The sequence below is a fragment of the Piliocolobus tephrosceles genome, chromosome 11 (genome assembly GCF_002776525.5).
Source record: "Piliocolobus tephrosceles isolate RC106 chromosome 11, ASM277652v3, whole genome shotgun sequence".
NCBI classification, from domain to species: domain Eukaryota; kingdom Metazoa; phylum Chordata; class Mammalia; order Primates; family Cercopithecidae; genus Piliocolobus; species Piliocolobus tephrosceles.
Window position 1 is genome coordinate 37,802,497 of NC_045444.1, and position 14,565 is coordinate 37,817,061.

Consider the following 14,565-nt stretch of genomic DNA (forward strand, 5'->3'; position numbering starts at 1 on the left):
TTCTGGTCCAAACTGAAAATCTGTTCAAAAGGCACATAAGCCATGTACTTTCAGGATATTAAAGGTTAAGTTTTCAAGAACTGGATTTAAAATGTTTACTTTCCTAACCCTAAAAAATTTACATGCTATAAAACCCAGTGAATCCTGGGCATGGTGGTGTGTGCCTGTAGTCCCAGCTACTTGAGAGGCTGAGGATCTCTTGAACCCAAGTGTTCAAGGCTGCAGTGAGCTATGGTTGTGCCACTGCACTCCAGCCTGGGTGACAGAGTGAGACCTGGTCTTTAAAAAAAAAACAAAAACACAAACAGAAAACGAACAACAACAACATAAAAGTGAAAATGCTATTCTCTTGGTACAATTTGTTGCTGTTGTTGTTTAGACAGGGCCTCACTGTCGCCCATGGAAGAGTGCAGTGGTGCAATCACGGCTCACTGCAGCCTCAATTTCCTGGACACAAACCATCTTCCCACCTCAGCCTTCTAAGTAGCTGGGACTACAGGTGTGCACCACCACACCTAACTAATTTTTTAATTTTTTATAGAGATAGGTCTTACTGTGTTGCCCAAGCTGGTCTCGAACTCCTGGCCTCAAGTGATCCTCCTGCCTCAGCCTCCCAAAGGCTGGATATGTGAGCCACCACACCCAGCCGTACAACTTTGAAAGGTACAAATGGTTCAGATTGGTAATGGAAATAAAATCCAAAATCTAAGTTGTAAGTATAGTCACTGTGAAGATGAATCATACACATCTTTTAAGTTGTGAATTATATTAAGATTCTACCTACTAGCTAATTTAAATTTACATTTTAAAACCTACATTTATTTTACCAGGCATATTTGCCATCTTTGCTGTGGTAACAACTCTAAAATCTCAGTGGATTACACCACCATATAGCCTGTTTCTCTGGTCCACGCTGTAGCTCTGTTCCCCTTGTCTTCCCATTCCCAGGCTCAGGTTGAAGAAGCAGCCACAATCTGGAACATACTGCCTCTGAAGAGAGCAGAAGCTAGAGAGCTACAGAAAGCTCATGATGCCTCTTGAGCTTCTGCTTAGATGTGGGCATCTGTTGCATCTGCTCATCATATCCCTTTGGTCAACGCATGACATAGACATACAACCAATTCCAAAATCACTGAATGAGGACATAATACTCCAGAAGTCAAGTGCATGGGCAAATACAAACAGTCCTCTTACAGAAAAAGGGGAGAGTAAAAAACTGCAAACAACAGTACAGTCTTCCACCCGAAGGATAACCTGCTTAAAACAGACAACTATAAAATATAATCACCTCTATCTTTCATCTTCATTCTGCCATTTTGGGTGGTTGTCTCAAATTATAAAAAGTTTTCTATAAAGTTTAAAGGAAGTATTCTTCTAAAGGTGCTGAAATATGTAGGCTCCAAATATTAAAATTCTTGTCCTATTTTGCTATGATACAGTTTTCTGTCACATGTCAGAAAGACATGTTCACTGTGCTTCTGCCTCTGCTGCAATCTCTGGACTCAGAATGGAGAAAGGAGCATTATTTGATGAGCACTAGAGACACGATTGTTCATTTATTTTTATTTTTTTGAGACAGAGTCTTGTCCAGGCTGGAGTGCAGTGGCACGATCATGGTTCACTGCAGCCTCTCAGGCTCAAGTGATCCTCCCACTTCATCCTCCCACGTAGCTGGCACTACAGCTATGCCACCAGATCTGGCTAATTTTCTTTTTTTGAATATCCCTATGTTGCCCAGGCTGGTCTCGAACTCCTGGGCTCAAGGGATCTTCCTTGACCTCTCAAAGTGCTGGGATTATAGTTGTGCACTATAACACCTAAGATATTTAAAAAACAAAGCAAAGCAAAGCCATTGGGTTTCCTGACCCTTAGACTGGACCCTAACCCCCTTTCTTTTCTTGTTGAGACAGAGTCTCACTCTGTCACCCAGGCTGGAGAACAGTGGCATGATCTTGGCTCACTGCCTCCCAGGTTCAAGCGATTTTCGTGTCTCAGCCTCCCAAGTAGCTGGGATAACAGGCGTTCGCCACCATGGCTGGCTAATTTTTGTGTTTTTAGTAGATATGAGGTTTTGCCACGTTGGCCAGGCTGGTCTTGAACTCCTGACCTCAAGTGATCCGCCCACCTCAGCTCCCAAAGTGCTGGAATTACAGGCGTGAGCCACCGCACCCGGGCCCCACTTTGTTTCTTGATAGTTAAAGTAATACAATATTCCTTTGATTCTAAAAGACTGTGGATTTTCAGATGTATCAGTGACTAAATAGCTTTAAGAGAATAAAATGAAATCCTGTAAAACATGCTTACCCCACTGTAAAATAAATCTTGATTTCTTTTTCTTTTCTTTTCTTTTTTTTTTTTTTTTTTAGACAGAGTTTTGCTCTTGTTGCCCAGGCTGGAGTACAGTGGCTTGATCTTGGCTCACTGCAACCTCTGCCTCCTGAGTTCAAGCAATTCTCCTGCCTCAGCCTCCTGAGTAGCTAGGATTACAGGCACCTGCCACCATGTCCGGCTAATTTTTGTGTTTTTAGTAGAGACAGTTTCACCATGTTGGTCAGGCTGGTCTCGACCTCCTGCCCTCAGGTGATCTGCCCATCTTGGCCTCCCGAAGTGCTGGGATTACAGGCGTGAGCCACCACACCCAGCCAAATCTTGATTTCAGCAATGTTAAAATAGAATGATGATAAGCACACCGATAAGGTCAAAGAAAACTCAAATTTACTAAATAGCAGGCACTGTGAGGTGCTAAATCCATTTTCATTCTTTATTCCGCAAATGCTTTATGTATCCATGCGAGGCCCAGGAACTACAATGAGTAAAACTCTGAAAGCTTTTATAGACCTAGCAGGGGTAGAAATGCTTTCAGATTCAAATAGCAAAACTGTACCGGCCAGGCGCGGTGGCTCACGCCTGTAATCCCACCACTTTGGGAGGCCAAGGCGGGTGGTTCACGAGGTCAGGAGATCAAGACCATCCTGGCTAACACGGTGAAACCCTGTCTCTACTAAAAAAAAGTATAAAAAATTAGCCGGGCATGGTGACGAGCACCTGTAGTCCTAGCTACTCGGGAGGTTGAAGCAGGAGAATAGCATGAACGCGATAGGCGGAGCTTGCAGTGAGCCGAGATCATGCCACTGCCCTCCAGACTGGGAGAGAGAGCGAGACTCCGTCTCAAAAAAAAAAAAGAAAAAAACTGTACCAACCATTGTTTAGACCAATAGGGTAACAGATGATAGGGGCTTTTTTTCCCTTGTCACATATGAAGAAGTCCAGAGGAAGACAGTCTAGAACAGAATAGCCACTCAAAGATGTCATCAAGAAGCCAGACACCTTCAGTATTTCTGAGCCATCATAACTTTCTTTCTCATAGTCACATGTTTGCTCTATCTCCTGGGATTACACCTGCTTTCTAATCCAGAAGTGTAAATAGACTTTTCTTTAAAAGTTTTTTATTTCATCCTAGGGAGTCCTCCCCAAGAACTCTGAGCTAAATCTCATTGGCCATAACCATGTTATGTGGCCACCTTTGGCTGCAGCAGTCTGGGAAGGCAAGTACTATTATCTTGCCTACTGACTTCCTTGCAGAGGAATCTAAGTAAGGGGATGGTTGGAAATGCATGCTGAGTAAGCCAAACTACGTTCCGATGCGACAGGGCAACCACTATAACACTGTTACAAGATACTTCAGAACCATGGCATGGTTTTGGGATCAGTGAAATTTGGGCTGACACTTGAAAGGATAATTTATTAGGTGGACAGAAGTATTCTGGGCAGAAAAAATATAACAGGGCCAAACAGGCAAAGAAAAAGTCAAATTGTCACCTGTGGTATTTTGGGTTTGGTGGCTAGAGTCTAGAGAGTATGTGAGAGTGAAGAAGAGGTTAGAAAAGCTGCCAGCGGGAGCTCATGAAGACCCTAACATGTGATTCTAGAGTCTGGCCATCATCCAAAATATAACAGAACCCTGGCGAAGGCTAGAATTGTTTTCTCAGTAATCTTGGTTCTTGGTTCTTGGTTCTTGGAGAAATCAGGCTATGTGTGTGGGCTTCAACTTAGAACTACTGTCCTCACAACCAAATTAGCTTCAAGTAGTCACTTGCTTTTTCCTCACAGCAGCTCCTTGAATTTAGCTCTCTTCCGTTCAGAAAACAGTACTCTGAAGTCTTTGCCCCTTTGCCGAATGTTTGACCCATCCTGTGTGACAGAACCACACGGATTCTCAGAAAGAGCCAGTCTGTCTGCATCAAGCTTTGTTCTCATCAGTCATCTGTGACAGAGCTAACTGTACTACAATGTACACATTAAATAGATCCATCCACTCTAATACTCTTCCTTGCATTAGCATTCTCATATCTGAAGGCATTTCATACCTATGTGAGCCCTTTGCAGCCCCATCCATCTTAGTGAGTTGTGGGAAAGGGAGCTGAAAGATTCTGACAACCTTAATAAAGAAATTATTTCTAGTTAACAGTCACATTAGTACAGTGAGGACACATTCTCAGCATCAAATAGAGCCTAGGTTGTATTTCCCGCTTTGTCGATGCACGGGACATGTGAAAGCTATTTAACCTCTTCACCTACTTTTCTACCTAACAGCAACTATGAGAATTCAAAGATAATGTATATAAAAGTGGTTTTAAAATCAAAGAGCAATGTCTGATGTTATGAAACTAGTTAGTGCATGGTGAAACCACACATATAACTTTGGCTTGGAAATGCACAATTTTTTTTTTTTTTTTTTTTGATACGGAGTCTCGCTCTGTCGCCCAGGCTGGAGTGCAGTGGCGCGATCTCGGCTCACTGCAAGCTCTGCCTCCCGGGTTCACGCCATTCTCCTGCTTCAGCCTCCCGAGGAGCTGGGACTACAGGCGCCTGCCACCACGCCTGGCTAATTTTTTGTATTTTTAGTAGAGATGGGGTTTCACCGTGTTAGCCAGGATGGTCTCGCTCTCCTGACCTCGCGATCCACCCGCTTCGGCCTCCCAAAGTGCCAAGATTACAGGCCTGAGCCACCACGCCTGGCCACAAATGCAAATTCTTAGCATCCCCAGTGTACAATAATTATGTTATTGAATACATTAATGAATGCTAGTAAGTCTTTTTTATGTTTCAAAATAGAGGCAGGGGCAGTTTGAAGCTTTTATCTGTCTTCTTTTCCAGGGCTCTGTGTCTCCCAACAAAGTTTTTTTTAAAAAAAAGTCCCGGTTATATGAGGTCAGATGTAAATATGTTATTTCTAGCCTCCACTGACTAAAAACTATGGTATGGTATGCTTTTGTTAGAGACTCTTAAGAGTTTATTTGGTCATGGAATTGCAACAACCAATGCAACTTCAAATTTATCAGTCACACAAAATAGTAACACCATGGTGTAAACACATTTCAACAGGTCTGTCTCTGTGGCAGATTACTATCAACAATTGTTTCACTCTGCATTTTCCCAATCTACTCCTTTGCCTTCTCTATATACAGGATGGAAAGCAAAACTTTCACTTCCCAAAGGCATGTCCAGCTAAGTGTAGTCCTTTCACACAGTTCCGACCAATAACATGTAGATGAAAATCTCTGGAGAGGGTTTCCCAGGACAGAAGTATGATGAAGATTATTTTTGGCTAGGGCACAAAGTCTAAGTCTCTTTTTTCTATTTAGACAATGCACTTTTCACAATACAGTACATGTCTGAAGTTGCTTGGAGAACATATCTATGTGACAATTAAGAACCATCTCTACACTGACACCTAACATATCTGTTCCTAGACACCACGGAAAGCTATATCCTAACAAGATAGCATTGTCTCCCCTTCAGGTGTATGATAAACATAATCAGATTAGGACGAAGCTGTCCTCTTAGAAGTGCAAATTATACACCTATGGGTTTGATGCATCACAGCTGGAAAACCTAGGTCCTAGAACTGACCACCACTAGGGTATGTTATAGCAGTGTCAAAAAGTAGCTGGTAAAAGAAGAGTCTTTTCAACAAATCGTGCTGGGCCAACTCGATACCAATATGCAAAAAACTGAAGTTGGACCCAATACCTCATACCACGTACAAAAATTAACTCAAAAGGATCCAAACCTAATTATAAGAGCTAAAACCATAATAGTCTTAGAAGAAAACAAAGGAGGAAATACTCATGGCCTTAGATTTGGCAATGGATTCTTAGACACAACACCAAAAGCAAGAGCAATACTAAAAAAGAAAAAGAAAAAAAAAAAAGAACAATAAACGAGGAAATAAACTAGACCTAACCAAAATTTCAAGCTTTGGTGTGTCAAAGAACATTATCAAAACAACTCAACAACAGAGGCAAAAAACTTGATTAAAAAATGAGCAAAGGCAGCTCCAGGGGAGGCTGAGGCAGAAGGATCACTTGAGCCCAGGAGATCAGGCCAAGCTGGGCAACACAGCAAGACTCCACTTCAAAACACAACAAAAACAATGGGCAAAGGACTTCTCTAAAGAAGATATCAGATTGGGTGCAGTGGCTCACGCCTGTAATCCCAGCACTTTGGGAGGCTGAGGTGGGCGAAATCGTGAGGTCAGGCGATCCAGACCATCCTGGCTAACACAGTGAAACCCGGTCTCTACTAAAAATACAAAAAAAAAAAAAAAAAAAAAAAAAAAAATTAGCCAGGCATGGTGGCACATGTGTACAGTCCCAGCTACTTGGGAGGCTGAGGCAGGAGAATGCTGTGAACCCAGGAGGCGGAGCTTGCAGTGAGCTGAGATCACACCACTGCACTCTAGCCTGGGCAACAGAGCGAGACACCATCTCAAAAAAAAAAAAAAAAAAGATGTCTAAGTGGCTAATAAACATATGAAAAGATGCTCAACATCACTGGTCTTTAGGAAAATGCAAATAAAAGCCACAATGAGGTATCAACTTCACACCCAGTAGCATGGCTATAATAATGAAAAACAGGAAATTAGCAAATGTCAGCGAGGATGTGGAGAAATTGAAAGCTTTGTGCATTGCTGGTGGAAATGTAAAATGGTTCTGCTGTGGAAAAGTTTGGTAGTTCCTCAAAAAGTTAAATGTAGAACTACCATATGACCCAGTGCTTCTACTCTTATGTATCTAAAAGAATTGGAAACTGGTATAAATACACATGTACACACACATATTCATAGCACCCTTCACAACAAAAGGTAAATGTAGGCTGGGCCTGTAATCCTAGCATTTCAGGAGGCGGAGGCAGGCAGATCACCTGAGGTCAGGAGTTCTAGACCAGCCTGGCCAACATGGCAAAACCCCATCTCTACTAAAAATACAAAAATTAGCCGGGCATGGTGGCACCCATCTATTAATCCCGGCTATTTGGGAGGCTGACGCAGGGGAATCACTTGAATCCAGGAGGCAGAGTTTGCAGTGAGCTGAGATCATGCCACTGCACCCCAGCCTGGGTGAGAGAGAGAGACTCCGTCTCAAAAGGGGGAAAAAAAAAAGTAAAAATAGCACAAGTATTCACCAAAAGATGAACAAACAGGCCAGGCGCGGTGGCTCACGCCTGTAATCCCAGCACTTTGGGAGGCCCCAAGGCGGGCAGATCACAAGGTCAGGAGATCGAGACCAACCTGGCTAACACAGTGAAACCCCGTCTCTACTTAAAAAAAAAAAAAAAAAAAAAAAAATTAGCTGGGCGTGGTGGCAGGCACCTGTAGTCCCAGCTACTCGGGAGCCTGAGGCAGGAGAATGGCATGAACCCGGGAGGTGGAGCTTGTAGTGAGCCGAGAAAGCACCACTGCAGTACTGCCTGGGTGAAAGAGCGACACTCCGTCTCAAAAAAAAAAAGAGAGAAAAGACGAATAAACAAATTGTGATATATACAATGGAGTATTATTGTCATAAATGAAATGAAGTATTGATACATGCTACAATAAAAATGAACTGCAAAAACATTAAATAAGCCAGACACACAAAAAACCTGCAAAAACATCTGAAAAAAGAAGGCAGTTGTGCCTGCCCAACACTGAATGTATTATTAGGTTGGTGCAAAAGTAACTGCAGTTTTTGCCATTACTTTTAATGGCAAAATGCCACTGACCTGTTTGTTCACTTTAAAATGGTTAATTTTGTGTGAATTTCACCTCAATTTTTTTAAAGAAGTAGTCAGCTCCTGAGACCAAAATGTAATCAGTATGTCACTGACTTAGTGTAAAGGTACTGGAAAACCTTTTTTTTTTTTTTTAAAGAGATGGGGTTGACCAGGCAGACCTCCAACTCCAGGCCTCAAGCAATCTTCCCATCTCGGCCTCCCAAAGTGCTGGGATTACAGGGTGAGCCACAATGCCCAGCCAACTGGAAAGCCTTTATTATGATATAAAATGGTGTAAAGCTAAGAACAAAACCAAACCTCCATTCTTGAGTAGCTTTTGAGGGGAGATATCCAACCAGATTTTTTGTTTCTTCTTCATCTCTGTTTGGCTTTGAACATTTCTCCTGTCATTCAATAACTACTGCTCAAGACGAGCAGAGGAACAGATGAAAATGCAAATCAGTTATAATCTTACTAACTGTAAACACCTCTGGCATAATGAAATCAATTGTTGAAATGTAGATGTGGTATTTAAAAATCAAGAAATAGGATTATGGGATTAACAGAGGTCTTAGTTTCATCTATCCATGCAATATCATTATAGTTTAGCAAAGATAAAAAGACTGCCACTGGACTACAGACGTCTTTCTCAGAATTCCTGTGTCAATTCTAAGTAGTCTTATCAAAGTCTTGAGTGCTTGGTACTCAGATTTCACTGTACACTTTTACCCATGTCTGAATTCCCCAGGACTGCTGTAACAATTAAACAATCGAAATTTGTTCTCTCACATTTCTGGAGTCTGAAATCAAGGTGTTAGCAAGGCCATGCTCCCTCTGAAGGCTCTATGGAGGGAGGAATCCTTTGCCTCTTCCAACTTCTGGAGATTCCAGGTAGTCCTTGCCCTCTGGCAGCATAACTGCAACTTTCACTCCCATCTTCACATGGCCTCTTTTCATTTGTGTGTGTCTTCTCTTCTTATAAGGACACTAGGCATTGGATTTAGGGTCCACCCTAAATCCAGGATAAATTTGCCTCAAGATCCTTAACTAATTATATCTGCAAAGACCCGATTTCCAAATACAGTAGTTCACCCTTAACCAGGATTTCACTTTTTTTTTTTTGAGATGGAGTTTCATTCTTATTGTTTAGGCTGGAGAGCAATGGCGTGATCTTAGCTCACTGCAACCTCCGCCTCCCAGGTTCAAGCGATTCCCCTGCCTCGGCTTCCCAAGTAGCTGTGATCAGTTATGTGCCACCACACACAGCTAATTTTGTATTTTTAGTAAGAGATAGGGTTCCACCATGTTGGCCAGGCTGGTCTCAAACTCGTGACCTCCCAAAGTGTTGGGATTACAGGCGTAAGCCACTACGCCTGGCCCACGATTTCACTTTCTATACTTTCAGTTACCCAGATTAAACCATGGTCCAAAAATATTAAATGCAAAATTATAGAAATAAACACTTCATACATTTTAAATAATTTTTATTAGAGTATATTGTCACAACTCTTTCATCTTATTAGTTCTGCTGTTAAGTGCCAAATTCATAAACTTTATCATAGGGGTATGTATGCATAAGAAAACAAACAGTATATATAAGGTTCAGTACTATCTGCGGTTTCAGTCATCCACTGGGGATCTTGCAAATTTATCCACCACAGATAAGGGTAGGGGTGGGGGGTGGCTACTATAAAGTCACATTGTGACAGTCCAGGTGTACATGAAATTTGGAGGGACACTATTCACTATATCACATAAGCAACACAATGCCTCTTTTGACACCGTAAGATTTTTAAAAAAGACTCAAAAATTTTAATTCAGCTTGATAAAATTAGAATTCTTCTTCTGGGGAAGTTTCTTTTTGAGACAGGATCTCACTCTGTCAGACCGGAGTGCAGTAGTGTGATCACACCTCACTGCAGCCTCAAGCAATACTCCCACCTCAGCCTACTGACTAGCTGGGACTACAGGTGCACTACCACACCTGGCTAAGTTTTAAAATTTTTGCAGAGATAGGGTCTTGCCATGTTGCCCGGCTGGTCTCAAACTCCTAGCTTCAAGCGATCCTCCCACCTCAGCCTCCCAAAGTGCTGGGATTACAGGCATGAGCCACTGTATCTGGCCTCTGGGGAAAACTTTTAGAAATATACTTTTAATTTTTGAAAGAAACCTAAACCAATTAACAACAAAAAAATCAAATCTCTAAAAGTAAGTATTCCCATTTATTTACTGGCTAAAACTGATGATGAATGAAGAAAAAGTACCTTCTGATAGAAATAAACCATTATAGATCAGTGCTATTTATAATTTATTACTTGTTAAAGTAACTTCAGCTTTCTCATAACAATTCAATAAGCCCTCTCCTAGAACTCAAGAGCTTTTAAATTTATGTTTTTTACTAAGAAAGCCTTTTAAAAAAAATCCCTAAATGTTTTTAAAACATTTAAAATTGATTTTTTACATTTTGAAAGGTGAAATTATAATCATCTTCAAAACATACAGTAAAATGTATTATGTAGTCAAGTATCAATTATTTCAAATAGCATGACAATTTAACTACAAATAATTTCAAATCCTAACAAATATAATTACCTAATGTTTAAGTAATTTTATAAATAAATTACCAAATTAGAAGACAATATTGGTTGACTACATTTTACAAACTGTAAGAATATATCCCACACTTCATATATTTTAACACCCCGGGGTATTTTTCTACATTAATAAAATTCATTCTATTATAAATTTTCAGGAATTCTTTCTGATGTACCAAGATTTCATATGAAAAGGCAGAAGCTATTTTTTTATTTCTGATATAAAACAGTAAGTATGAACCCAATGTAGAAATCTGAAGTTAGACAATTCCTTTGGCAGAAAACAATCGTAACAGGTCTTAATATAAATAGAATCCATAAGCTCATAAAAAGGAAAGAAAATAACCCTGTGTTTCTTAACACCGAAAGAATCATCAGTACACAAATTTAAAATCATTTTTATCTTTCGACAGCCTGCAACACAAAATTTATTACATATGGCAAAAAATTATTTTTAATTTAAGAGAAAAAAAACTTCTGCATGTATAAACTTTCACTGATAAATGCCAATATATACTATATATATATGTCATGTTTTATTATTCTAAAACTACATTATTTATAATGGCTGATCCCAATTTAGTGGGTGTGCAGTATTTATACTGGCTCAAAGACATGCTGAATTAAGCTTTTATAACTGAGATCACAATTATACATGAAATACACAAACATTAAAATAAGTTTATTAAATACAGTTTGGGAGAAAAATGTAAGAAATTCCATATATATCCAAATGTTGACTATTATCAAGAGCATCTTTGGATTTTTTAAAATGCTTTTTAAAAATTATTATTTTGTAAAGAACAGAAGATTTGTTTCCAAAAAGTAAGGTGCCATTCAGAAGTATATAATTGAATCAACACAAAGGAAAATACTCAAAAACAGAACATGAAATATTAAAGGTTAAAACTTTGTTCAGTTACTTGTATCTGAAGTTAATGACATAAACTGAGCTTTCAAATACTGCTAATTTTTCCACTTAAATGTAGATCAAGTACCATATAGACTATTTTGTTCTAGGATAGTTTCTTTGAAAAAGGAATATATTTATAATCCAATTTCTGTAGATGAACGGCAACATTTTCAGAGAATTAGCTTGAAATGGATTTAGTAGAAAGACTGACAGCTTTCTTTAAAAAAACAAATATAGAAATCTTGCTTCCATATAAGTAACTTTAAAAACTAATGTTGTTTTTCCCAGTCTGAATATGTTTCCATATGCATATGTATTTGCAACTTCTATTTTCCAATATGTAAAAAGTTGGTAGATAATGAAGTAGTGTGCACATTTTTAGAAGAGAAAACAATCCCTATTTGTTTACTACCAAACTCCCACAGTTATATAGAATCTATTAGCACTATAAACTAACTCAAAATGCAGGCTGCAGAAAAACTGCTTCAGTAGCCTCCCTATCAATCTGTCACCTTCTATGAAGTCATCACCTGCTATTATTGCACAGGCTGAGAATTACTTCTGAAAGAAATGGTCAATTTTTTTCAACAGCTTGGTATGTTGACAGCTTAGCAATGGTGCAAGTGATTCAACTTCTTTAAAAAAACAACACATCATTAAAAACACACTTACCATCCATGTTGGTATATCTCACAACAAATTACTAGGAATGTCTCATGGCTCAAATTCACACGCAATCCCATAAAAAGCGTATGCAGCATCTCTACACACCACATTCCAGGAAGAAAAACAAATGGACCATATCTTCATTAGGAATAGCCAAAGTCACTTGAAAAGGTTATTAGTGACAACTGTAAATACCAGAGATACATATAGGAAAGAAAATGTTTTTCCTCAGGGAATGGAAATGTTTCGTGGGACAGTCCTTCACAGTTGGCATGACTGTTTGGGGGACTGACTAAATGCTTTATCACACATCTGCATTTACAAGGTCTTCACTGTTAATCACAGAAAACATTTTTGTTCCTTCCAGATTGCTCTTGCTTCTGTAGACAATTATATGCTAATTATTATTCAACATAACAGCGAGAGCAAAGGGACAATACTGCAAACACAACTGCAATTTAAGGAGCCAAAAAGAAATAATGCTGGCAAGCTAAATGCTTACACACACAAAAGTTAGGCTTTTAAAATAACAGTGTGTGAGAAACTCTGAAAAAAATATTTCAAGTTCTTCAGTGCTCTTATGATATTTTAGGGGGAAACAGTGGTTTCCTTAAAATAATATTTTAATATTCCTATCTCATACTGTTTAGTGTCATAAGGCTAATTAATGGGTATCTAGATTTATGTAGAGAAAACTGAAAGAAAGACCAAACTAACTGAAAGCATCTTTAAGCTGCCTCTGATCAAAAGATTGACTTCAAACAAACTGGACTGAAAAAAAAAACCTTTATGGCCTTGTAGAGTTAAGAGAGGTTTTTGTGCTTTATTTATTCATGGTCCTTTTGAGTTGAGAGGAAAAAAAGTTTTAATATTTTCAGGTTGGTATCACAAGGATTGAATAATACACTTATGAAGCTTTTCAAGAAAATGCTTGGTTTCTAAAGGAGAGGCTGCTGATGGTAATTTGTGTGCTGCTGTGCAACTGGATGAGCTGGAACTGTCACCGGAAAGCCTGCCAGTTGAGGTAAATTGGAAGTAGTGTTCTGATAAGATGACATATCCACAGACATCCCCATTTGCTGTGTGTAAGCAGTTGTACCAGTAGCTGACTGTAGGTTAGAGTTCTGGTTCATATAAGTAGGATTGGAAACAGTGTCTTGTCCAGTGCTACAAACAAAATTTTAAAAAGAAAACTATATTTACTTTGCAATATCTAGGTTACAGTTAAGAGATCATCGTGACAAAAGTGCCTTTTCCATCTTCAAGTTTATGTAGCTCTGCTCTTCTGATTACAATTTAATCATTCCAGCCATTGAATACTGTTAATCAAATTTTCTTTTTTTTTTTTTTGAGATGAGATCTTGCTCTGTTGCCCAGGCTGGGGTGCAGATCATAGCTCACTGCATTCTTGAACTCCTGGGCTCAAGCAATCCTCCTGCCTCAGCCTCCTGCGTAGCTGGGGCTACTTTTAAAAAAATTAAATCAGTCCAGACTAATTTAAAAAAATTTCTTTTTGTAGAGACTGGGTCTTGCTATGTTGCCCAGGATGGTCTCAAACTCCTGGGCTCGAGTGATCCTCTGGCCTTGATCCTCTGGCCTTGGCCTCTCAAAGTGTTGGGATTACAGGCATAAGCCACCATGCCGAGCTTGTTAATGTAATTTTTATATTGGTAAGAAGAGAGAGGTACTTGAAAACAAACAAAATGTAAGATTCTAAGACCAGTTTAACTTCCCTTCTCCAGAATCTCTAACTAAAAACATTCAGAAACCATCTGAGGAGATGCAAACTGTTCTTGACTGAAGTACCCTTGGCCAGTTGCAATGAGAATGGAGTCTTGGCTCAAGATGCCACTTTTAGCCTATATTCTCCCTCCCCATCTCCCAATCCAGCACAAAGAAGTCCACCTCTTCTCTGTAAACCTCTTTCAAGCTTTCCTTCAGTAAGGACTTTCTACTTTTAAAAGGAAAACAGTGTAGTCGGCATCGGGCCCAAAATCTACCCCCACGATACTCCGAAACTATTTCTTTATTGACATTTCACAAACTAAGCTGAAAAATCACACCAAATTGCCAGACTTGTTTGTTCCTATAACTACTATGGCATACATTTCTCTTAAAATATATATAATTTTGGCCGGGTGCGGTGGCTCACACCTGTAATCCCAGCACTTTGGGAGGCCGAGGCAGGCAGATCACGAGGTCAGGAGATCGAGGCAAACCTGTCTCTAAAAATACAAAAACAAAATTAGCCGGGTGTGATGGCGGGCGCCTGTAGTCCCAGTTACTCGGGAGGCTGAGGTGGGAGAATGGCGTGAACCTGGGAGGCGGAGTTTGCAGTGAGCCGAGATCGTGCCACTG

At 39.7% G+C, this 14,565-nt stretch overlaps 1 protein-coding gene across 1 annotated transcript in view; it reads right to left on the reverse strand.

Annotated features, from left to right (window-relative positions):
- Nucleotides 1-9,501: 9,501 nt before the first annotated feature.
- STAM2 (signal transducing adaptor molecule 2) overlaps nucleotides 9,502-14,565 on the reverse strand; it is a 56,532-nt gene continuing 51,468 nt past the window's right edge. The window contains exon 14 of the mRNA XM_023217439.2: nucleotides 9,502-13,374. Coding sequence (XP_023073207.1) covers nucleotides 13,146-13,374 — 229 coding nt within the window. The 3' untranslated portion in view covers nucleotides 9,502-13,145. The remainder of the gene's footprint in view (nucleotides 13,375-14,565) is intronic.